Source organism: Onychomys torridus, chromosome 9 (genome assembly GCF_903995425.1).
Source record: "Onychomys torridus chromosome 9, mOncTor1.1, whole genome shotgun sequence".
Taxonomy (NCBI): domain Eukaryota; kingdom Metazoa; phylum Chordata; class Mammalia; order Rodentia; family Cricetidae; genus Onychomys; species Onychomys torridus.
This window is the reverse complement of record NC_050451.1, coordinates 110,725,328-110,749,561: the sequence shown is the minus strand read 5'-3', so window position 1 is coordinate 110,749,561 and position 24,234 is coordinate 110,725,328. Positions and strand designations below refer to the sequence as shown.

Here is a 24,234-nt window from a genome sequence, read left to right as displayed (position 1 = left end):
ACATCCCAGAGTAAGAGCCTTTCCTAAAAACTACCTAAAAGGTTAAAAAAAAAAAAAAATGGTAGATGTGGCAATAGCTTATTTTTCTAAGAAAGGTATTTGAAAGTAAAATTTTCAAAAAGGCAAAAATATTCAAAATATTCAAAAAGCTGGATGTGGTGATGTACAGCTGTAATTCCAAGACATAGGCAGCTTGAAAAGGGAGGACTGCTATAAGTTCAAATCTATTGTAGTCTACATATGTTTCAGATCAGAGTAAGCAGTGCCTCAAAACAACCATGAACCCGTGAATCACACAGTCCCATAAAATCCACAGTAGCCATATCTCTCAGCATTTCCCACTAGTATAAAAGGGTCAGAGATGAGGTAATTTTGTTAAGAGATATCTGATTCTTTAGTTAACATTTACAATAAAAAAAAAAAAAAAAGCAAGGAGGCTCAAGAGATGGTTGTGTGGTTGTCCTTCCAGAAGACCCAGATTCAGTTCCCCAAACCCACATGGTGGCTCACAATCATCTGGTTCCAGGTGTGATTCCTCTTAAGCACCAGGCACACAAGTGGCATAAGACATACATACATGCAAGCAAAATACCTTGATAGACATAAAACAGAAATAAATACATCTTTTTTTAAAATAGTCTTATTTTGAAAAAGCATTTAGTAGGTATTCTAAGTTAATTCAATTACTGTTTGGTTTTTAAATGACATTTTACAAAACTGCTCACATGGCTCGACTAAACACCAAATTTCCAAAGTGTTCTTTAAATGTCAAAATAATCTGGTGGAATGTTCTCTCAGTTTAGAAGTCTAGAACAAAGTAAACGGAGGCAGAACAAAGGGGAAAGGTTGGGTCTATCAGAGAAAGAAAACGTCAAACAATAAGGATGCAATTATTTCTTAATTATGCATCCATATGTAATTATTATTTTTTATCCTTATGTTCATCACTGTATCTTTTCTTTGTGAAGAAAAATACAGGGTAGTAATTTAAATGATATGAACACTCTACAACATTTCCCTCCCTCCACCACAGGCATCCAAAGATAATTTTGAATCAACCAAAATGAACATCATTAAGAAAACAAAATGAGAGTTTAAACTATTTTAGACGTGAATGGCATTCTCAAACCTCATATAGCTCTGCAAAATCTTTTTACTTGTATAAAATTATTCAAGCAATGCTAAACATCATTATTTATCACAATATTAACATTTATAAGTAGTGGTAAGGTTTATAAATACTTTAAAAAGATTTTTGGAGGGCTGGTGAGATGGCTCAAAGGATAAAAGTACATACCACTAAGCCTGATGACCTGAGCTCAATCACAGGGACCAATCTGAGAGAACCATAGCTGTGCTTCTATAGCATGGGTGTGCCCACAAATGCTAGCAGGCAAGTACGTGTACACACACACACACACACACACACACACACACAAAAAAAAAAAAAAAAAATTAAAAATTGTGTGTGGTGGTGGGAATTGAGCTCAGGTCTGCATCAGAGTAAGCAGTGCCTTAAAACAACCATGAACCCGTGAGTCACACAGTCCCATAAAATCCACAGTAGCCACATCTCTCAGCATTTCCCACTAGTATAAAAGGGATAGAGATGAGGTAATTTTGTTAAGTGGGTACTGGCCTTTGAGATGCATCTCCAACAGCTTCCCTTATCCCACATCACTATCCCTCACATTGACAACGATGTGCCCACAGTCCAGTAGAGTCAAATCTACTCAATGATGACTCTGAGCTTCTGAACTTCTCTGTACCTATCTGGGCAACTCGACAAACTGAATAAGATCAGGCATGTGAAGTGCTGCCCACAGGGCAGCATAAGGTTTCAGCAAACATAGATCCAAGTAATCAGTTGCTTCAGGTGAAAATAACTTTACAAACAATGTAGCTATAAACCACGGTGTGCACAAATAACAGTAAAATTAAGAAAATACACACTAAGGAATTAGGGCTGGCAAGATGGTTGAGGGCAAAAAGCACTTGCCATACAAGCCTAATGACCTGAGTTCGACCCTGGGAAGCCACAAAGGAAGGACACAGGTGACAGGAGAGAACAACTCCTGAAAGTTGTCCCTGACCTCTACACACCCATGTGTCCCCCTACAATAATAATAAATAAAATAAATTCAAACTAAAAAAACAAGACCAACAAGATAGCTCAGTGGGTGAAAGTCCTTGATGTCTAGCCTGACCCACCCAAGTTCAGTACTAGGACCCACAGAGTGGTGGGAACAAAGTCTATGTGAGTCCAGCTCCCACCTTTTGAAGGATTCTTAGGCAGAGTAGAGAGGGATAAGAAAATATCAGGTAGAAAGAGAGACCTAGATAATGAGAAGAAAGACAGAAACAGAACAGCTTCAGGAGGGGCTGGGTCAATACCCAACAGCCTCCTTGTTTATTCAAAAGGGCTTTTTATAACAAGGCCAAGGGAAGGAGCAAAAGACCTCCCGGTTGCAAGATCAAAGCACACCGCATAGCCAAGTGCAGACCTTCCAAACACGTGGTAAATACACCTGTGGCAAAATCATCTCATTATGCAGCCCTGCTGGATAAAGCAAGCCAGATTCTCTGACCCTGAGTAAGGTCTCACTGGATAGCCTCTGTGGGCTCCCTCACAAGTCCTGAAGGTTGACTTCCACATGCATGTATGCATGCATGAGTGCATGAGCGCGAGCGCGAGCGCGCGCGCGCGCGCGCGCGCGCGCGCACACACACACACACACACACACACACACACACACATTTTTTTTTTTTTTAAAGTTGGTGAAATGGCTCAGTGGGTAAGGTTTCTTCTCAAGCTTAACAACTTGATTTTAATTTCTGGGACCCACATGGTGGAAAGAGAAAAGCAATTCCCTACTAAATGTCCTCTGACTTTCACATGTTTGAGTGTACATATAAAAATAAATAAATGAAATGCAATAATTTTTTAAGAAATTAAACTTATTACAGATTAAAGATGTCTGGGGGGGGGGGCTGGAGAGATGGCTCAGAGGTTAAGAACATTGGTTGCTCTTTCAGAGGACTTAGGTTCAATTCCTAGCACCCATGTGGTGGCACATACCCCTCTGTAACTCCAATTCCAGGGGATCCAACACTCTCTTTTAGCCTCTGTGAGTAGCAGGCATGTACATGGTGCACAGATATACAGACAGGCAAACACTACCTAACCCTCCAAAAATGTCTTTAACCTTTCAACAGACTTTGCTCTCCCATTCTGCCACACTACAGTGTTTTCCTCATAGATGTAATTCAGTCAGCCCTGCTCACACAGGCAGTGTGTTCTAAATTGTTACTAGTCATATCTCCTAAAGCCTCCTTTTCCTCCAGGTATTTCCCTTCATCCAGGCATCTTAGAGCTTTTTTTGGTTCTTGTGCTGGCTAGTTTTATGTCAAGCTAGAGTCATCCTATAGGAGGTAGTTTCAATTGAGAAAATGCCTCAAAAGATCAGACTGTGGGCCATTTTATTTAGTGATTGATGAGGGAGGGCCCAGCCTATTATGGGTAGGGACAGTGATAGAGCTGATGGTCCTGGGTTCTGTAAGAAAGCAGGCTGAGCACACCGTGGAGAGTAAGCCAGTAAGCAGTACTCCTCTGCAATCTCAGCATCAGCTCCTGCCTTGTGGTTTCTACCCTACTGGAGTTCCTGTTCTGGCTTCCTTCAACAACAGAGTACCATATGAAAGTGTATGCCAAATAAAGCATTTCCTCCCCAACTTGCTTTGGTCATGGTGTTTCATCACAGCAATAGTAACCCTAACTAGGACAGCTGTCATGTGATAAAATGCTTGTAGCCATCTCTAGGAAGCTGTTTATTGTTGTATTTTAGTTACTTCCAAGTCTGCCTTCCCATTAACCAGTAAATGCAGACTTTTTCCATGGGGTTAAATTTTGTTAAACTTTTTATTAAGTAAAACATTAAGCTGATACCAGTAATTTCTCATCACTTCCTTGAGACACAGTTCTTAAGTGTAGAATTAGTAGTACACCAGTGGATATGAATCTTTTAAAGGTCTTTTATGAATGCCATCAAATTATTTTGCAGAAAGGCTAAATGAATACATATACTCCCCTTTAATTCCTATTACGATGCTGACATCTGGTCCTGTAACCATTATTTGAAAATTTTAATATGATTTCAAAGCTTAAATATGTCTATCATAGTAATAAGGATATAAGTACTTAAGTGAATATACAAGACTAAATCCTCATGACAGAACTGGGCCAAGGTTCTGGACAACCTAGATGTGTAACTGTCTGAGGAAGTCCAAGGCACTGTGTCTCAGACCAACCCAGTCCATGAGGGACCTGGTTTCTCTGCTTCTACCACCCGAGCAGATAGTAAGTTTCTGTATTCACCCTTTTGATTTGTTTTTCCTGGAAGTGTTGTGGTACAGACCTGCCTTCCACTGACAGGGCTACACTCTCTGGAGTGTACTCAGGGTCTTCACTCATTTTAAACCTGAATTTCTTGCCTTTATACACAAGTTCTTTATTCAGTTTGTAAATGGGTTTTACCATTCTGTGGGTTTGTCTATAATTTCTTGTTGGTGTCTTTTGAAGTAAACATTTTAATTTAGATAAATACTAATTATTTATTCATTTTTTTCTTGTGTTTCTTATGCTCTTTTGGTGTCATCTATGAAAACATAGTAACATATAAAGTCAGAAAAATGGTTTAGCTCTTGCATTTAAAGATTAATTCATTTTGGTTAAATTTTGCATATTAACTCAATATGAGGAAGTAGTTCAACTTCATTCAGTGTATGTGGATATCCCTACATTTGCTGAAAGGATTACTCATTCCTCTACTGAATTATTTTGGCATCTCTGTAAAACAACAATTTAGAGTAGGGATGTAACTCAGTGGTAGAGCATATACTTAGTAGGAAAAAAAGCCCAGCAGACACATCATTACCTTCTAAATCAAACCACCACATATTTGTTTATCTGATGGCTTTGAGAATCACCCTCAAATTAGGCACCCAGTATTTACCAACAGTGAGGATTATTTCCCTATTCTCTATTCTATTCCAGCAATCAACGTATTTACCTTTATGTAAGGACTACACTACAGTTCAATACACTGAGGGTGAAAATGTGACTTATCCATCCTCATGTTTGTTTTGGAGATAGTTTTGGCAATCCTAGATCTTTACGCTTCCATGTGAATGTAACACAGCTGACTCAGGAACTACAGGAGTCGTCAGATCATGAAGAAGCAGTGCAAGCCACCTTTCTAAACAGGTCATGGACCAGGAGGCCGTGCTTCCCCCTTCATTCTTCTTCAGTGCTTTGCATTTCACCATGGATGTCACATACTGTTATTGTGCTTACTCCTCGATATCACATTCTTCTAATTTTCTTGTTAATGGAACTGTTTTTACTGTGGGGTTGCTACTGCAAGTGAAGAGAGGTTTAACTGACTTGATTTTGTACACATACTGAACTCACTTTTCATGATAGTTTCTTAGTTGGTTCCTTACTATGTTCTACATACAATGGCCTCGCACCTACAAATAGAGATTGTCATCATGCTCATAATGATGGCTACTTGGCTGAAGAGTAAGTCCATGGAGCACCTCCCACTGCCACTCCAGACAGAGGTCTCTGCTGTTTATTTAACTCAGGCCCTGTGCATGCATGCTAGGAAGTGCTAAACTACCACCAAGCCCAGCCTTTTAAATTTGATACAACAAATTGTATCTACATATAACCTGAAATTGGGGAATGGAAGGACTCTAATTTTAATTTAAATGAAGCAGTTTTATGCTTATTGAAAATATTTTGTTCTCTTAATAAAAAAAACTGAACCTAATTTAGGAAAATTAACTGTAAAGAATTTAAAAGCACAAAGGGCTTTTTGGGGGGTAGAAGAGAATCATAAAAAATAGGGGAAGACCGTAGAAAAGGTGAAGAAATTTCAACAAAGTATGAATGATAGTATTAAAATGAATACCAGAACTTTATATTCTAACCTTAAATTTTAATTTTATCTTAGATTTTAAGATAGTAGGAAATTATTCTTTGACCAGCAATACTAAGTATTATTTTGACCATTTAAATTTTTTATTCATTAGTATGAAGATTACATTAACATACCATGGATAATCTAGGAATTTTGGATACTCTTTGAAATGTTGGTTGATTGATAGCGACGGAGGTGGGGTTGTTCATGCCATGGTGTCTTGCAGAGGTCAGAGGGCATCACTGACAGTGGGTTCTCTCTTTGTCTTGCTGAGGCATTCTCTCTTGCTTTTGTGTTGTTTTGTGCTCTGGCCTAGCTGGCTTGGGGCTTCTGGACAATCCTCCTGCCTCTGTCTCTTGCAGGGATGATGGATTTGTGTCAAATACCTAGCTTCTTATGTAGGTTCATGGGGTGGAACTCAGGTCCTCAGACTAGCAGGGAGCACTCCTCCCCACTAAGCCAGCTCTCTAACCTTGCTTATTCTTAAGTAGTAGTCTTTACAAAGAGAGACTTTACAAAGGTTGTTGCCACTGGCCCTAGTAGCCAGGAATATCTACTCCTAAGTATTACTTACGAGCAGTTGATATCAGGCAAACACCAGGCAAAACAGCCAATGTGCCCGTGTAGTGGTCATGTGCCTATCACTGGAGGGTCACATTTCTAACCCAGTTTGTTTACCTATCAGGACCACTTGGACATTTTTCTTCAAAATGAATGGTCTTCAGATGGAGGCAGATACAGAGATCCACAGCCAGGCACCAGGCTGAGCTTCAGAAGTCCAAATGATGAGAGAGAGGAGAGATACTGCAGGCGAGAGACGTCAAGATCATGATGGAAGGACGTGCAGAGATGACTGGCCACACTAGTGGAAGCCCATGAACTGTGGACTGGTGGCTGTGGAGCCCCCATGGGACTGGACTAGGCCCTCTGGATATGGAAGAGGGTTGTTTGGCTCTAACTGTTTGGGGGGCACCCAGGCAGGGGGATCAGGATCTGTCTATGGGCAGACTTCTGGAATCCGGTGCCTGTGGTGTGACACCTTGCACAGCCTTGGTGCAGTGGGAAGGGGCTTGGACCTGCCTAGGCTCAGTGTGCTGGGCTCTGCTGACTCCCCATGGGAGACCTCGATTTGGGGGATGTGGGGATGCAGGGTGGCTTGGGAGAGAAGGCTGAGGGGTGGGAGGAGGGAGGAGTGGGGGGTCTGTGGATAGTATGTGGAGTGAGTAGAAAATTTCTTAATAAAGAAAAATGAAAAAAAAAAGGTCTTCAATATAAATTTAGTTCTTCATCATTAAAGCAACAAACACACTAATCTTTGTGTTTCTTCTGTTGTTCTAACCAGTTTTATATTGTATTGCACAAGAGATAAGTGGGGGAAACTTAGGAATCCAGAATATTATTATACATGAACTCAGCTGAGTGTCCTCACTTTGGAGTTCAATGTTGTGAAAGACTGGCTAGTATTTCCACCATGTGTGTTCAGGGGTTTCACACTCCTGGTCAATTCTATTGCTCATCCTGGCAACTGAATTCACAGTTGCTTTTACTAATCCCAGACTTTGACCTGAGAGCCAATGTCTTCATATGAACACCAAAGTGAGCTGCTATGTATAGTTTCTACTTATGCAATGCACACATAGCATATACTCATGAACGTTCACCAAATACCTCTAAAACACTTCACCTTACACAGATGAAAATTTGTACTCTTACAACAGTAACTGCTCACCCCTCCCCACCCCACCATGTTTTTTAAAACTTCATTTAGTTGATTTAATTTTATAAAAAAAGTTTAAAATGCCAGAAAAATTGAAAACTCTAAAACTATGGATTCTCTGAGCTGTACTGCAAGATAAACAAACATGACCTTGCTCATACTTTCTCTGAAGTCACCTTTAGGCTAATTTTGTTCTAGCTATGGCAAGAAACCAAGAAAACAAACCGCAGTTCTCTCACTGAGAGGAGAAAAGACGCCATACTCTGCAAGCTTTCACACCAGTATGCCTAACTGACCCTGCATGCGCAGCCTGAAACAGCTCAGTCTACCTCTACATGTGGAAGTTGGGGGGCACCACAGGAACCCAAGCTACTTTCTGAGGATGACACATTCTACAGCATCCAAGTGAAAAACGAGGAAACAGGTTTTTTATGTCACATGCCAAGGTGGGTCTTTCCAAAACGATTTAATGCACTCATTTCAATATGTTTCCCTCATGAAATAAAAGGTAAAGCAGAAGAGGATTTCACAGGGAAAACAATCTAAAGACAGTGCTCAAACAGTCAGATTAGGGGTTGTGAGTTTCTAAAATGAAATTGCAAACAAACATGAAGTTTGGGCTCATAGGAATAATCTTGACAGGGTGTGGCTTAGATACACTCCATGCCAGATCATGAGGAGTTTTTCCAAGAGTGGGATGAAATCAGATTCTCGCATCTTTAATCTCTGACACGAAGGCAAACCTATAATTTTTCAGTGGGTACTAAAGAAAAATGAATCAAGAAGTAGTTTAGAATATGACTAAATCTAGGAATGTGTTCCCTAATTAGCATAAGAGGACAAAAAAAGTCCCATTTAAATTCAGTCCATAAAGACAGACACGGAGCCATGCTGGAGGCTGTGAAGAGACCCTGGGGAGGCTAAACAGCTCTACGCTCGCACAGATAGTTCAAGATAACCAAATAAACAAGCACAACTCACGGCATAAGTCGACCCACTGTTTGATGCCACGACAGTGTGATCTTCATCGTGTAACTTTATTGAGAGCTCCCACTTGGCCGCATCTGTTCTAACAACTGGCACTCTGAATCAAAAGAAAGTAAAAGAGTTAACTATATATTATTCTCTATCAATAAACTAATTTCCTTTCACACTAGTGTGTGGGGTAGAAGAGTCAAAGAACACACTTCACGTTCCATTTGATACCGGGGACTGGGGTCCAGCCCTCCATAGTCCTACTTCACGTTCCATTTGATACCGGGGACTGGGGGTCCAGCCCTCCATAGCCCTACTTCACGATCCATTTGATACCGGGGACTGGGGATCCAGCCCTCCATAGCCCTACTTCACGTTCCATTTGATACCGGGGACTGGGGTCCAGCCCTCCATAGTCCTACTTCACGTTCCATTTGATATCGGGGACTAGGGGTCCAGCCCTCCATAGTCCCTCCCAGGGCCCGGGAAGAATCTACAACCAGCTGATAATTAATCTTTGAAGAAATGAATCTATGTACACGAAACTCCTTAGTTCATACACTTTATTATTCTGTGATAGTTCTCTCTACACAGCTTCTGTTCTGCTCTCATGCCTAGTTCCTTTCTTGCCTGATTTCTCTCTATATTTATCTACTGTCCCCTCTAGGTTCTGTCTTCATTCCTTCATCTAGATCTGTCCCTTCTAGGTCCATCTAGTTCTTTCCCCTATCAGCTCCTCTCCCATCTCCTTCTTTCTCATCTGGCTCTTCCTCATCTTGTTCTTCCCTATTTGGCTCTTCCTCATCTTGCATCTCATTCCTCTAGTACTCTCTTCTAGCCCTTCAATCTAGTTCTTCCCCATCTCAGTTTGTTCCTCTCAAGTTCTTACCCATCTAGTTCTTCCATTCTCTTTTCTCTTCTCAGTGCTGTTCTCTCCCTGTCTACCGAAAATACCTGCCTTTTCTTTCCTTGGGCCCCTGGTTCCCGGCCTCCTCAGGAATGTTGTTTTATCCCTCACTTGACATGTAAAAACCTCTTTTGTTCTCTGCCGGAGTGCTCTGGAGAACCACTAGGCCTCCTCAAGGCCAGGGGATGGTCTGAACTTTATTATCACAGGAAACAAAGCTAGGAGTCTCCTGCCAGCTTGTCTCCTAAACTCAGCAGGGAAGTTAGTAATTTAGTAGGTTCAGTGGGTCAGGGGAGCTGAACTGTTTACCAATTGGTCTGGACAGGCAAGGATTTCATAGCACAAGACAGCTGAAATATTAAAGGCTTGGTAACACCAAATATCCATAATAAATGGCTTGCCTTTTGACAGACCCTTGGCCAGTCAAAGTTCAGCTTTAATACACAGCTGAATCTCTATGATATATTCTTGTGGCCTGCAAGAATTTTACTAATCCGCCCTTAGAAAAACAGCTTTCAGCTATAAATTGGGGAGATTTTAAAAAGCAGACACTCCAAAGACGACAGCAGCCCTACTATTGTAATTGTGGCACATCATCAAAGAACTTTTGTGGTATCTGAATGTAATTGGCCACATAATCTCATAGGGAGTGGCACTATCAGGAAGTTTGGCTTGGGTGGAGTGGGTGTGGCCTTGTTGGAAGAAGTGCATCACTGTGGGGCTGGCTTTGAGGTTTCCTATGCTCAGGATACCGTCCAGGTTCTTAGTTGACTTCCTGTTGCCTGTAAGATGTAGGACTCTCAGTTAGTACTTCAGCACCACATCTGCCTGCATGCCACCATGCTCCCTGTCATGATGATAATGGACTGAACCTCGGAAACTGTAAGCGAGCCCCTTCAAAGAAATACTTTCCTTTTAAGAGCTGCCGTGATCATGGTGTCTCCTCACAGCAATAGAACACTGACTAAGACAGACATCATCCACGCTCCATGTTATGAACTTGAATTGTGTAACTGTGACAGCCCTTCACAAATTAATCTTTATTAAGTAGTATTATTTTTGATAACTATTCAAGGTATTTTAAAATAAAGTAAAATAAACAATGTGACAAGTGTGTTAAGTTTCCAAGACAAAAAAAAAAAATGAATTAGTCAGCATAATTTGGCATAGAAACTTGCAGCTGATTAACCCTTTGTAGTTGATACAACTGAAATTGCAGTAAAGAATGGAGGAAATCTCTCAATGAGTGAAGGTCCTTCCTACAGGCCTGAGGACCTGAAGTCAATCCCTGGAATCCACATAAAACACACACACACACACACACACACACACACACACACACACACACACACACAGGCATATACATACACACAATAATAATAAAATAAAGTTTATTTCTTTAAAAAGAATGAACCATAATACCTTATTCTACTTGTAAACAATACAAAATGTTCCTCCATAGTGCCAACTGCAAACAAACCTACCTTAGCATATCAGTTAGACTGAAACCTTAAGGACAGACACTAAGCTACATTAAACCTCAAGACCTACAAATTCACAAACACTGGCACCCTATCATGGAACACCAAGAGAAGCCAGCATGGTTCCCATCTTGCACACAACCTATGTCTTCTATCTGCTCTAGTCTTGGCTTTCTGGTAAACCTGGAATCCACACAAGGCTTCCAGAGCTCTAAACAAAGCTAGACTTGTCATACAAACGTACAGTTGGTGTTACATGGGGCAGAAAAACTAGGTCAAGCTTCCAGGAAAAAAAAAAACATAAAAGTCCCCACAATTTTGTTTTTAAAAGTAATGACTTCAAAATTAACCCTAGTGTCACACATTTATAATCTCCATATCTTTAAAGCATTGTTAATGCTAGCATTTTTTAGTACCTAGGCACTAGCCATGGATCTAAATTTAATGTTGCAGTTTATATTTTCATTCAAGCCTCTCAAATTTCAAAAGAATTATGTTACCAGGTATTAAAAAAAAAAAAAAGCATAGTCATAACAGCCTTGACTCTCTAGTTTCGGGGCCTGGTGAAGAGAGATTGGCAGGTAGAAGGATGTTTGTACTGACAGTCAACTCCATCTGCTTAATGATGACTGTCTCAAATCCTACAGAAGAAAATTTGGAAGACACTGTTAGGTAACCTAAAGAGAATTGTTTCAGAGGCTAGGGCTGTAGTGATATTTTATTTGTGCTGAAATATGATTTCATTTGTATATAAAGTTGCCTGGGGATCAGAACTAAGAGGAAGTCATTAAGCAGAAGTCTGGTAGTGGTAGCACATACCCTTAATCCGATCACATGGCAGGCAAAGTCTCTGTGTGTTCAAGGACACAGCCAGCACGGTAACACATGCCTTTAATCCCAGTACCAACCACAAAGACCTGGAGGTCTGTATAGACAGGCAGTGACAAGGAAGCCATGTGGTTTGGTTTACAGCCAATGAGAAGGCAGAACAGAAAGTCAATAAAAAAGACTCTGCTGACCCACACAAGTGCGACAGATGCTGCCTATATTTCTGACCTTGAACAAATTGATAGGATGCATTTCCTTCATAAAACAATAAAATAGCAATGGTACCTGCACTGATAGACACACACAGAGGATTAGATGAAGGTATGCAAAGGTGACATGGCTAGTCCCATCTTCAGACCTCTCCTCTTGTTTTGGCCCATGACTGAAATCCTTCCATTACGTTAGCATCCCTCTCCTCTGTCTCAAATTTTCCAAGGGGATTACCACCTTCATACCTGCCTCAGTGATAATGTAATTGTACTACCTTCCTTCCACTTAACCAGTACTATACGCTGTAGTATTTCCTAGAATTCAGTGGCAGTTAATGAGAGCGAAGGCCCTTTCCAGTGAGGCAGCCATCCTTTGCCTGCAGAGGAGACGGGAAGTTGCTGATCCTAATGTCTTGTTCTAGTCCAGGATGCTTTTTCCCACAGAAAACGATCTGGCAGATGGTGTCGAGACAGAGCTGTCTCTCCTCAGGACCCAGCCATTATTTATTTTTCCACTGCTTTATTTTGATCCACATCTGTTTCATATACATTGTAGCTTGCCCCAAGAGGGACCTTATGGAAGAACACAGGCTTCTGGGAGAATGTCCAGAGCTCCTTCTCTCCTCAGTAATGCACTTGGGAACCCACAGAAACAGGCAGGTGATGGGAACCTTACTCCTGGAGTAGCACTTTTGAACAATGTCATCTAAGGTGCTTTGTTAAGAGAATGAAGGAAAGCAGTCCCACTGAGAGCAATACCTCCAGGTGCCAAGGAGAGCAGAAAGAAGACTCCCCAAGCAGAAGCAGGGTGAATACTAGGGTTTATCTAGCTTTACATGGCTTCAAATGTAGTTTGATTTTGTCTGTGAATAAAAATAGATGATGTGGGCATTTATGCCAGTTACTGAGCCATACAATATTGCATCAGAGTAGACAGAGATACAAACCTGGAGGAATGTGTACTCTGGTTCTGCAGAATTTCAAAGAGAACAATAATAGTTTTGTTGTTCTTTTTTTTAAACACCAATTTCAATTCAAAAAGCATGAACGTGATAGTAATAACCACCTAAAGTTATATTTTAAATTAAAAAAAAAATTGTACCTGTTGATACAAACCCAAATGGATCAAAATGGTCTATGAAGTTCAGGGTAGAACATTTGCCTAGCAGACACCAGGCCCTGGGTATCATTCAGCAAAGAGTGAAAAGAGCCAAGGTAAAATAGTTACAAACCCTCCTCAAAAGTGAGGAGCTGCTCCACACAGTCACCCCAATGATAATACACAGGGCTCGGCTTCCCCTCATGAAAGACGTTTCTGTGGAAAGGGCTGCCAGCAGTCCAAGGTTCACTTTGTATAACTTAATCTGCACATTCACACCTGAAATCACCAAACCAGTAATGAGGGGCTAACATACCAGCAGCTCATAACAAATCACAGCTCTACCCAGGCCTGTCCACTCCCATTAGCAGCCAGTGAGCCAGAATCAATCTGCTCAATAAAACCCAACTTTTTATATCTTACAGGGAAAAAGTGACTGCTGATTTTCACTAATTTCAATTCTAATACATATAACTTACCAAACTACTGCAAACACATAAATGACAATGATATAAATGCCAGGCTATTAACAGAAACATCTCACATTTCACACAGACCTCAGCTAGGGCAGTGGCCATTCAAAAGTATACTGCAGACACTGAAGAGCTGGTTTCTGAGACTGGCACTACCCCTCAGAAGAGTGAGAACAGTCAGAGACTCATGAAGAACTGCCTCGTCATAACTTCCCTGGTGAGTGATCTGTAAATCGATCCAGAATAATCTGCTGCATTCCACAGCTGCTGAGGGCAGTACCTGCATACACATCTTTGTAAGCAGAAAAAAGCCCTCAGAAAGTGAGCCATTCATCTGAACGCAATTCAGAAAAATTCCAGCATAGCAAAAAGCTATGTTATGCAAAAACATAGATGTATTCAGTGGTGGTAGACAGACCCAAGATACAGGCAGACTACAAAGGAGCCCTCCCATGGCTCATGAATAAGTCGAGGAAATGATCAGGAAAAGGTGGGGGAGAGAAAGAAAGATGTTTAGACAGATGGCCCACTTAAAATGCCTGAGATAGGGCATAAGCAATTTTAATGAAACTTTAGACCTAGTATATGAATTGTTTCTTATTTTCCTCAACTGAAGAAGAAAAGAAAACAACTCCAAAGAAGACAAAAAGTCAGTCATTTGCTGAAAACCTCACTTTCAGCAAGTTCAGACAGAGGAAGGGTCACAAGCATAGGTTTTAGTAGCGCAATAAATTCATGTAAAATTCTTCACAGAATCATCAGCTATCAAAATTAATAGAAAAAGCATGCAGGGAGCAGATTAAAGGAATTTTAAACAGAAACCTACTGCCAAACCAAACAAAAATCTATGCCTTATTATGTGAGATCTTACAACAGGGTAACATTAAAGTTCATCACTGTGAAGACAGATAAAAGTAACTTTCAGAGAACCCTTCAAAGCCAGAAACAAGCATGCAGGAGGATCAAGATCCACCTCCATGCAATTTAAAATGTGTGCATCCCAACACATGACACTGTACTACAACCTGTCACCAAACTATCCTGAGAAATCATGGACATCACCAAGTTCAACATTAGCATTACAGATAATCAGACAAGTGACATCAAAGCTAGTACTGAATATTTCAATCACTTATAATTTTACTGCAAAATGTGCATGATTCTCCTGGAAGATTTAGAACACATGAGTCAAGAAAGCAACTGAGGCTAGCTGTCACTGCATGCTTCAGAGCCCAGCTGACCAAGTGTAAGCCTGTGACTTCCACAAGTGATGGAAACTCTTTGTGTCTGTTTTCTTATCAGTGATAATATCTAAATTGTATGTGGATACAAGGAGATAAGGTATCAAGTATTTAGACAAGTTTTTGGCACATTAATGTGCAGTAAAGGTTCCAGCATCTGCACCATGATCTGCTGCAGAAATCTGAAAATCCTCCATTGTTTCAGCAATGCTGTGCAGATTTCTGAAAGGATGGAAACTGAGCAACACCCGACTGCCCTGTTACAGCAGCCACAATCACCAAAATCCAAATCCTACAAGGTGCCTGTCATTGTTAATCCTCTCAACTTGATGGGATTCAGAATATCCATGGCAACACATCTCTGGATGAGTCTAGGAGGGTATTTCCAGAGAGCTGTGACTGAGGCAGGGAGACCTACCTTGAATGCAGGTGACTCCCATGGCCTGGGGGCCTAGACTGTATAAAAAGGAGGAAGCAAGCCTAACAGGAGCATTCACCTCCCTGCTTCTTGAGTGAGGATGTGATAAAACCTCACACTCCTATCGCCATGCTTTGTCCACATGCCAGACCATCCTCTCAAAAGGTTGAGTCAAAATAATTCCTTCTTTCTTCAAGTTACTTTGGTTAAGTATTCTGCCACAGCAACAAGTAAGAATAGAGTGTCTATCAATACATGGAAAGATGTGGTGCATGCATACAATCCTGTCATCTGCAGCAATGAGGAATGAACAGAAGACAGTAAATGAAACAAGCAACTTACAGAAAGACAAATACCAAATGAGCTCACACAGCAGACATGAAACAAGTATTTTATAAATTCTTGCTCAAATTTCTAAAAGTCTTATAATAAAAACACGTATAATAATAAAAAAAATATTGGGGTAAATGCTAAAAGATCAGAGAGACAAAAGAACAAACCATGTTGTCTTATCTCTACAACTCCTCAGCCTGAAAAAAAGCCTCTAGCTGAAAAGGATGCTTCTGCCGAAAAGCCTTTAGTTTCTGTCTCCTCACTCCTTTTATATCTTTCTCCACCAAGCCATCACTTTCTGGGATTAAAGGCATGTGTGCTTCCCAGTACTGGGATTAAAGGTGTGTGCCACCACTGCCTAGTTCTGTTTTCTCTCCTAGTCTGAGTCAATCTCATGTAGTCCAGGGTGACTTCAAGCTCCAGACGGATCTCTGCCTACCGAGTGCTAGGATTAAAGGTGTGTGCCACCACTGCCTGGCTTCTATGTTTAATCTAGCAGCTTGTTCTGTCCTCTGATCTTCAGGTAATTTTTGTTAGGGTACACAATATATCACCACATTTAAATGAAGAATGAATAGGGGTAACTGGAAAGTAGAAGTTAGGAGAAGAGGGAGGGAAAGGGGGGCTGTAAAGCAAGGTAGCAAATACGGTTACAGAGGAGGAGTCACTAGAGGAATGGATAAAAGATACCAAACATAGTTACAGAGAGAGTCAGTCACTGGAGGGATGATACCAGACACAGTTACAGAGGGAGTCAGTCACTGGAGAGATAGATACCAGACACAGTTACAGAGGGAGTCAGTCACTGGAGGGATGGATACCAGACACAGTTACAGAGGGAGTCAGTCACTGGAGAGATGGATACCAGACACAGTTACAGAGGGAGTCAGTCACTGGAGGGATGGATACCAGACACAGTTACAGAGGGAGTCAGTCACTGGAGGGATGGATACCAGACACAGTTACAGAGGGAGTCAGTCACTGGAGGGATGGATACCAGACACAGTTACAGAGGGAGTCAGTCACTGGAGGGATGGATACCAGACACAGTTACAGAGGGAGTCAGTCACTGGAGGGATGGATACCAGACACAGTTACAGAGGGAGTCAGTCACTGGAGAGATGGATACCAGACACAGTTACAGAGGGAGTCAGTCACTGGAGAGATGGATACCAGACACAGTTACAGAGGGAGTCAGTCACTGGAGGGATGGATACTAGACACAGTTACAAAGGGAGTCAGTCACTGGAGGGATGGATAACAGATACCAAACACAGTTACAGAGAAGGAGCACTTCTTGTATTTTATGCCATGGAGGGATGACTAGCTTAGAATAATTTACTATATACTTTTAAAGAACTGGAAGATAAGGACTCAAGGGATCCTAGTACAGAGAAATATAGATATTGAAGATGTTAATGCTAGCTACCCTGGCTAGACCATTTTATACAATGTATATGAATCACAACATAATGTTTCACCCACAGATATAAAAGAAAACAGAAAACAATGTTATGCAGTTTACATGGTGGAATTCAGCAGTCTGCAGTTTCTCCATCGGCCTTGCAGTCACTTCACAAAGCCTTCCAAAAGCTGATCATGGGTTCTACTCGCTTGTCCCAAAGCTTCACTCCAATGAACCCTGAAGGCATACTTTTGAATTTCCCTCATGCTTGTTGGACACTTTTATAGGAATGTGTTCTTTTGTACACATGCTAAAACTAGCTCTTCCTTCTGTTGATGGGCATTGAGTTGTCTTCATTTTAGGAATGTTACAAACAAAGCTGTTACTAATGTTCTTTGTATAAGTTTTCCCCTCAGAGCTCCAGGTAGCAAACTCAGGGCTTTACAAATGCTAGCCAAGCACTGCACCTCTAAACTAATTCCTCAGCCCTATACAGGAATATTTTTAGGACAAATGTGGGTTTTTTTTCCCTCTTAGGAGCTGAAAATCAAGGAGAACAAATATTGTAGAATATTATTTCAAGGTGTGTTACTTTTGTTTATGCCCTGGAACGTTTGTTTAATGATGCAAAGATGTGTTTGATTAAATAAAATTCACCTGCAGTCAGGAGGCTGCGTCAGCAACCAGCTGACAGGAAGTGGTAGGGAGGAGCCAGGTGGAGAAGGGTTGATAAGGAGGGGCGAGGAAAGAGGGATTTTTGGAAGACGCCAGCAAGAGGTGAGGTGAGCTATTGCTATTTGGCCTCTGAAGTGCAGAATTCCACCTTAGCCTTTAAATCTTGAGTTCTTTAGAGGGACAGAAGTTTAGTTAAGTTCCTTTTGTAGCTTTGCGAGAGTTGCAAGAGGCCCTTGTGGCCTAACCGCTGCTGTTAGTAGTGGAGTTGCAGTTGCTAACTCAGACAGCTGTGGCTTAAAAGGCAGCAACCATTAAAAAAAAAAGGGGGGGGGGACAAGAAACAAACTCAAAGCTATGCATTTAATTTTTTGTAAGCTGCCACAGCACTGTCTGAGTCACTGACACAACTACCCTGGGAAGTGTCCTGCTATAGCCTCACCACCATTGACTACAGTCAGTCTGATTCTGGCTAGGCTAGTGAATGCCAAACAGCCCACAGCCAGTTCTCTGAAACATGAGACCAAGAAGATGGCTAACTACTTGAGTTCCAGCCCCACCCGGACCCGTGCAATGGAGACATTTGTAGAAGAAAGCCATTGCAATTCTAGGAAGCTAATGACAGTCCCCAGTGCCTTGCAGTGATGAGGACCTCATGAGTCTACTGGTCATTTGCAGTCAAGGTTTTGGTGGTTTTTATCAGTTTCTTATCCTTATTACTGACTTGTGGAAGTTCTTTCCTTTGGATACAGACTTTTGTCAGATTTGTGTATTTCAAGTCTTCTCCACTGTGGCTTGTATTTTTAATGGTGTTCACTCAGCAGAAGTTTTTTAAGATAGAATTAATGTTTTTAGAGGTTGGAGTTGCAGAAAAGAGCAGAAGCACGGGGTCCCCACGTACTCCTCACCATCCCACCCTCCTCCATCTCATCTCACTAGCATCTTCCTTAGGGCAGCACATTACTAGACTTGATGAGCTGACATCAATTCACTCCTAAGGTCTCTGTGACAGGTTTACAATGGCAAGTGCATTAGTTACCTTTTCATTGCTGTGACAACTTAGGGAAGGATGGTATGTTTCCGCTCATGGCTTGGGGTACGAGCCACCATGGCAGGGAGGCAGAGTGGTGGCAAAGGAGCTCACTGTAGTAGCAGGTGCTCACAGCACAGCAAGTGGTGAGAGATGAGGCTGTATTCAGCTCACTTTCTTTTCCCCCCCTTTTATCCAGTCTCAGTCTCCAGGCCATGAGATGGTGCCACCCACATACAGGGTAGGTTTCCATCCTCAGTGAATTCTCTCTGCAGACACAGATAGAGGCACACCCAATGGTGTATCTCCTTGGTGATAATATATCTGACCATCAAGATTAAACATTCCATATATTCACCCTCACAGTATCCTACTGAATAGTTTCATTGCCCCAAATATTCTATTATCTACCTTTTAATCCTCTCACCCCTAAACACCTAGCAACCACTGATCCTTACGGTCTGTGCATGTACCTCTCATCAGAACACCATGTAGCCAGAACAATACAGAGTGCTGCCTTCCAGACAGGCTTCTTTTACTCAGCAGCATACACTTAAGGGTGTGGTGTCTTTGCAGCTGGCAAGCTCACAGTTTACTGTATTTGGTTTATGAGACAGGTTGCTTCTCTGGGCAATTATGAACAAGGCTGCTATAAGTACTCATGCAGGATTTAGAATGGACATGGGTTCCCACTCATTATTATTAATGTCAAGGACCACCACTGCTTGATCTTATGTTTCAAGGACATTCAGTAGTATAAGAAATTGCCAGATCATTATCCCAAGTGGCTGTGTCATTTTGTATTCCCACTGCAGTGAATAAGACTTCCCCAGCACCCACCCTTATCCTTGGCAGTATTTGGGGTCTTGAGTGCTCTGGTTTATAGACATTCTAATAGGTATGGTGGGGCCCAATGTGTTGGCAAGAGTTTCCACCTAAAACCTGAGGAAAAAAGATTCTAAAATGGAGCTAAAAACAGCTTCCTAGTTGTCTCTCTCAAGTTAGCAGCAGCCTGCAGGTTTGAGCTACTATGGCGGGTTCCTGGCGGGTTCCTCTGACCTGCAGTGTGGCAGGAATGAGGAGCCTATAAGCAGCACTTTACTCTGCTGCATGGTGGTTTTAGCCTTTGCTAGTTTAAAAAAAAAAAAAAGTTTCTGGGCTATGCGCTGCTTTGACAGAACTGCTTCTGATAGTTGATGGTACACATGGCTTCAGACCCAGAGCTGGCGGTAAACTATACTACCACCATGTTGGGAAGCTGAGGTGGGCGGAGCCAGCAGCCACAGAGGCACTTCAGTCTTACAAAGATGGATATTACACAGACAATCTGGTTTGTCTTGTCTTTGGGATTTTTAACTGCAGAAAAAGATTTGATCATAAAAACTGTTGAGTTAAACAAATATGTAAATTTTAAAGGTACCTTGACTTCAAAATTTGGATATAAGGATATGTTGCTTTGGAAAAGAGTCTCTGATTTTGCTTCCACAGAAAGCCAGAGGCTATGGATTTGTTCCAGATTAAGATACATCAGGTTTGATCAGCCAAGACCACCTGAAAGGTCTCTGATGACACCATGGCCCAGATGATCCAAAATCCAGAATGGTTTCAAGGCAACTGGCTCAGAGGTTTACTCTCACAGACTACTCCATAATCCTAAAATTTTCTTTGTATCCCCATAAAATACAGCGCCCCCCTCCAGCAGGAAGTAGTAAGAGAAACTACGCCCAAATTCCCAAAATTATCAAGCTGGCTTTGGAGATGGAATTGGCTCACTCCTTCTCTAAACCCAGGCATATTACTAAAAGAAAAGGTTAAGAGATTCTTGTGTCCCAAATCAGAAGAGCCCTCTGGTGTGGGACAGAGAAAAAACAATATTTTTATTTAAATCAGGTTGATTATAAATGTGATCTCTTTCTAAAGAAAAAAAAAGGGCATATGATATAGATATAATAGGATGAAAGGGTAAATTAAGGAACTTACTTTTAAAGAACAACTTTCTTAAAATGTCTTACATTGGTGTAGATTTTAGTTTATTGATACAAACTTAAAGTTAATTTTGTTATTATATATATATATATATATATATATATATATATTTCTACTGTCATTTGAGGTATTATGTTTATGCAACTCATTTGGATTGTAATGGATAATTAAGAAATACAGATCAATTAGTCTTCTATGATAGTCAAACTTATAGTCATGTTAAGTTTTCTAGGTATACATAGATATATTTTAGATAGACAGGTAATCTTCAAACACTGCAAAGGTATACAGAATGTGGCATTTAAAATATTTTTAAACCTTGCCCTTCATTACTCCAATTGTTGTTCAGGTTGTTCATGTAGATCTCATCCATTTCTCTGTCATTGGGAGATCCCTGTGTCTTTCCTAGGGTCCCGTTTTCTAGGTAGCCTCCCTGGAGTTGTGTAGCAGTCTAGTCATCTTTGTTTTACATCTAGCATCCTCCTATGAGTGAGTACATACCATGTTTGTCTTTCTGAGTCTGGATTACCTCACTCAGGATGATTTTTTCTAGATCCATCCATTTGCCTGCAAACCTCATGATGTCATTGTTTTTCTCTGCTGAGTAGTACTCCATTGTGTATATGTACCATATTTTCTTTATCCATTCTTCAGTTGAAGAGCATCTAGGTTGTTTCCAGGCTCTGGCTATTACAAAGCTGATACAAACATAGCTGAGCAAATGCCCTTGTGGTATGATTGAGCATTCCTTGGGTATATGCCCAAGAGTGCTACAGCTGGGTCTTGGGGGAGATGGATTCCCAATTTTCTAAGGAAGCGCCATATTGATTTCCAAAGTGGCTATACAAGCTTGCATTCCCACCAGCAGTGGAGGAGAGTTCCCCTTGCTCCACATCCTCTCCAACATAAGCTGTCTATCTGAGGGAAAGAAAGCTTAGAGGAGCAGGAGATACCAGCTGGATCAAGAACTGAAAGGGAGAACAAGGAATAACAGACCATGATAAATGAAGACCACATGAGAACAGGAATAGGCAGAGTGCTGGAGAGGTCCCCTGAAATCCACAATGATACATCCTCTACGCTGCTGGCAATGGTCGAGAGAAAGCCTGATCTGACCTAGTCTGGTGATCAGATGGCCAAACACCCTACCAGTCGAGCTGGAACTCTCATCCAATAACTGATGGAAGTGGATGAAGAGATCCTCAGCCAGGCCCCAGGTAGAGCTCCATGTGTCCAGTTGTCAAGGAGGAGGAGGGACTGTGGGAGAGTGAATTGTTGAGCCCAGGATTGGAAAAAGCACAGGGACAAATAGCCAAACAAATGGAAGCTCCAAAGGCTGTGGAGCCCCCAGCTGTATCAGGCCCTCTGGGTAAGTGAGACAATTGAATAGCTTGATCTGTTTGGGAGGCTCCAAGGCTGTGGGACCAGGACCTGTCCTTAGTGCATGAGCTGGCTGTTTGGAACCTTGGGCTTACACAGGGACACTTTGTTCAGCCTGGAAGGAGGGGACTGGACCTGCCTGTACTGAATCCACCAGGTTTAAATGAATCCCCAGGGGAATCTTGGCCCTGGAGGAGATGGGAATGGAGGGGAGGGGCTGGGGGGAAGGTGGGGGGGAGGGGGAGGACAGGGGAACCCATGGCTGATGTGTAAAATTAAAACACAAATATAATAAAAAAATTTTGTACATCTTTATCCATAGATTAGTACATCTCTCATACCTCATTAGAAAAAATGTTTCGTATAGAGGATAATGAAACTTACAAAAAAAATTTTTTTTTAATTTAGACTTTCTAGACAGTGAGACATGTCTTTTCCTGGCAGCACTGATTTACTTCAGAGAGGAGGATGGGCATTGAAGACACTTCATATGGACTTTATCTTCACCTTGACAAAAATAGCCATTTGGGCAAGAAACTGTTCTTGCCTGGACTGCTTGATCAACTGGACATGCAGGACCCATAGAAAGGTGACCACTGAACTTTGCTTGACAAAATGGTCCTTCAGGTTCCTGCTTCGCATAAGAAACTGCCTGATATTCTATAGGACACAGAGAGAAGTGACCAAGAGACTCTAACCCTGAGGGCTGAAGACAAATGCCCCAACTTTACAAAGGAACATTAGGTGACTGTCCAGGCTGCCAGCTGTCTCTGTCTACCCTGCAAGACTCCCGAAAGTTGCTTGCGTCCTTCTCCCAGTTCTCAGGTAATATTATATCCTTCTGAGGTCTTTGATGTGGTTAAAGACTAGATAGTTATAATTTCCTCAATTATGATAAAAGATAAGTTAGATATAAAACCTTAGACTCACAAATATAAGATAGAATATCTTCTTTACTATTGTAACTGTAATTCTTGCTTGATAATTGTTTTGTTATCTGAAATTTTACTATATAAAAGTTAAAACCTTGCTTTTTGAAAAAAAGAAAAGGGGAAGTGCTGTGGGATGTTCTGTATGTCAAATGTGTTGATCCGATTGGTTAAAATAAAGTGCTGATTGGCCAGTAGCCAGGCAGGAAAGATAGGGTAGGCAGGACAAGGAGGAGGAGAATTCTGGGAAGTGAAGGCTGGGGAGACACACCACCAGCCGCTGCAATGACAAGAAAGATGTAAGGTACTGGTAAGCCACAAGCCATGTGGCAAAGTATAGATTAATAGAAATGGGCTAAATATAAGAGTAAGCGCTAGACAATGGTAGGCCTGAGCTAATGGCCAAGCAGTTTAAATAATATAAGTGTCTGAGTGATTATTACATGGGTTGTGGGACCGCGGGGGCTTGGTGGCACCTGGAAAGAAGCTCTCCAACTACAGTATGGCATGGCAACTTGTTTTTTTTGTTTGTTTGTTTTTTGGGTTTGTTTGTTTGTTTGTTTGTTTTTTTAAAAAACTACTCTAAGTTTCAAAAGATACATATTTTCTTGTAGTTTTGTTTGTCTATGTGTGGGCATATGGTACAGTACACATGTAAAGGTCAGAGGACTTCTTACATCTCTCCTCCCACCATGTGGGTCCTTTACATGCTGCACCATTTCCTGAACTCCTCTTCTAGAAGATGTACACATAGACCTATGACTGACTTCTAGATTTCTTCTGAGAGGAGAAAAGGATGGAGGTCTTTCCAGGAAATTTTGTAGGCCACATCTTGCACCTTTGTTACTTATTTCTCAAGCTCCCTTTGCACTGCCAGAAAGATTCCAATGCCAGCACTCTCCTCCTGGAAGTGTAATTAGACCCACATCAGTCTAGACTTAGCGCAGGGCAGAACCACCTTCATCTTTGCTCATCTGAGGATATGCAGAGTTAATGTTGAGTGTTTCATTACACACAGAAGCTTTGAGTGTCTTTTGTTCAATATATGTGTGTTTTTGAGTATGACATATTCCTTACGGTCTCCTTAAATGACCTAGTAAGTTGTTCTGAAAAGTCTTGCTTTCCAATTTTTACACTTTTTTTTTCATGTTTTTATTACTCTGAGGA

The 24,234-nt window shown here is 41.4% G+C and overlaps 1 protein-coding gene across 5 annotated transcripts in view; it reads right to left on the bottom strand.

The window, feature by feature from the left end:
* Pcca (propionyl-CoA carboxylase subunit alpha) overlaps nt 1-24,234 on the bottom strand; it is a 387,394-nt gene that overhangs the window by 167,853 nt on the left and 195,307 nt on the right. For all 5 annotated transcript variants that reach the window (XR_004945920.1, XR_004945921.1, XM_036199583.1 and 2 more), the window contains exon 19: nt 8,683-8,785. Coding sequence is in view for 3 of the 5 variants with exons in the window: in XM_036199583.1 (XP_036055476.1) it covers nt 8,683-8,785 (103 nt within the window). In the remaining 2 variants the exon portion in view is untranslated. The remainder of the gene's footprint in view (nt 1-8,682; nt 8,786-24,234) is intronic.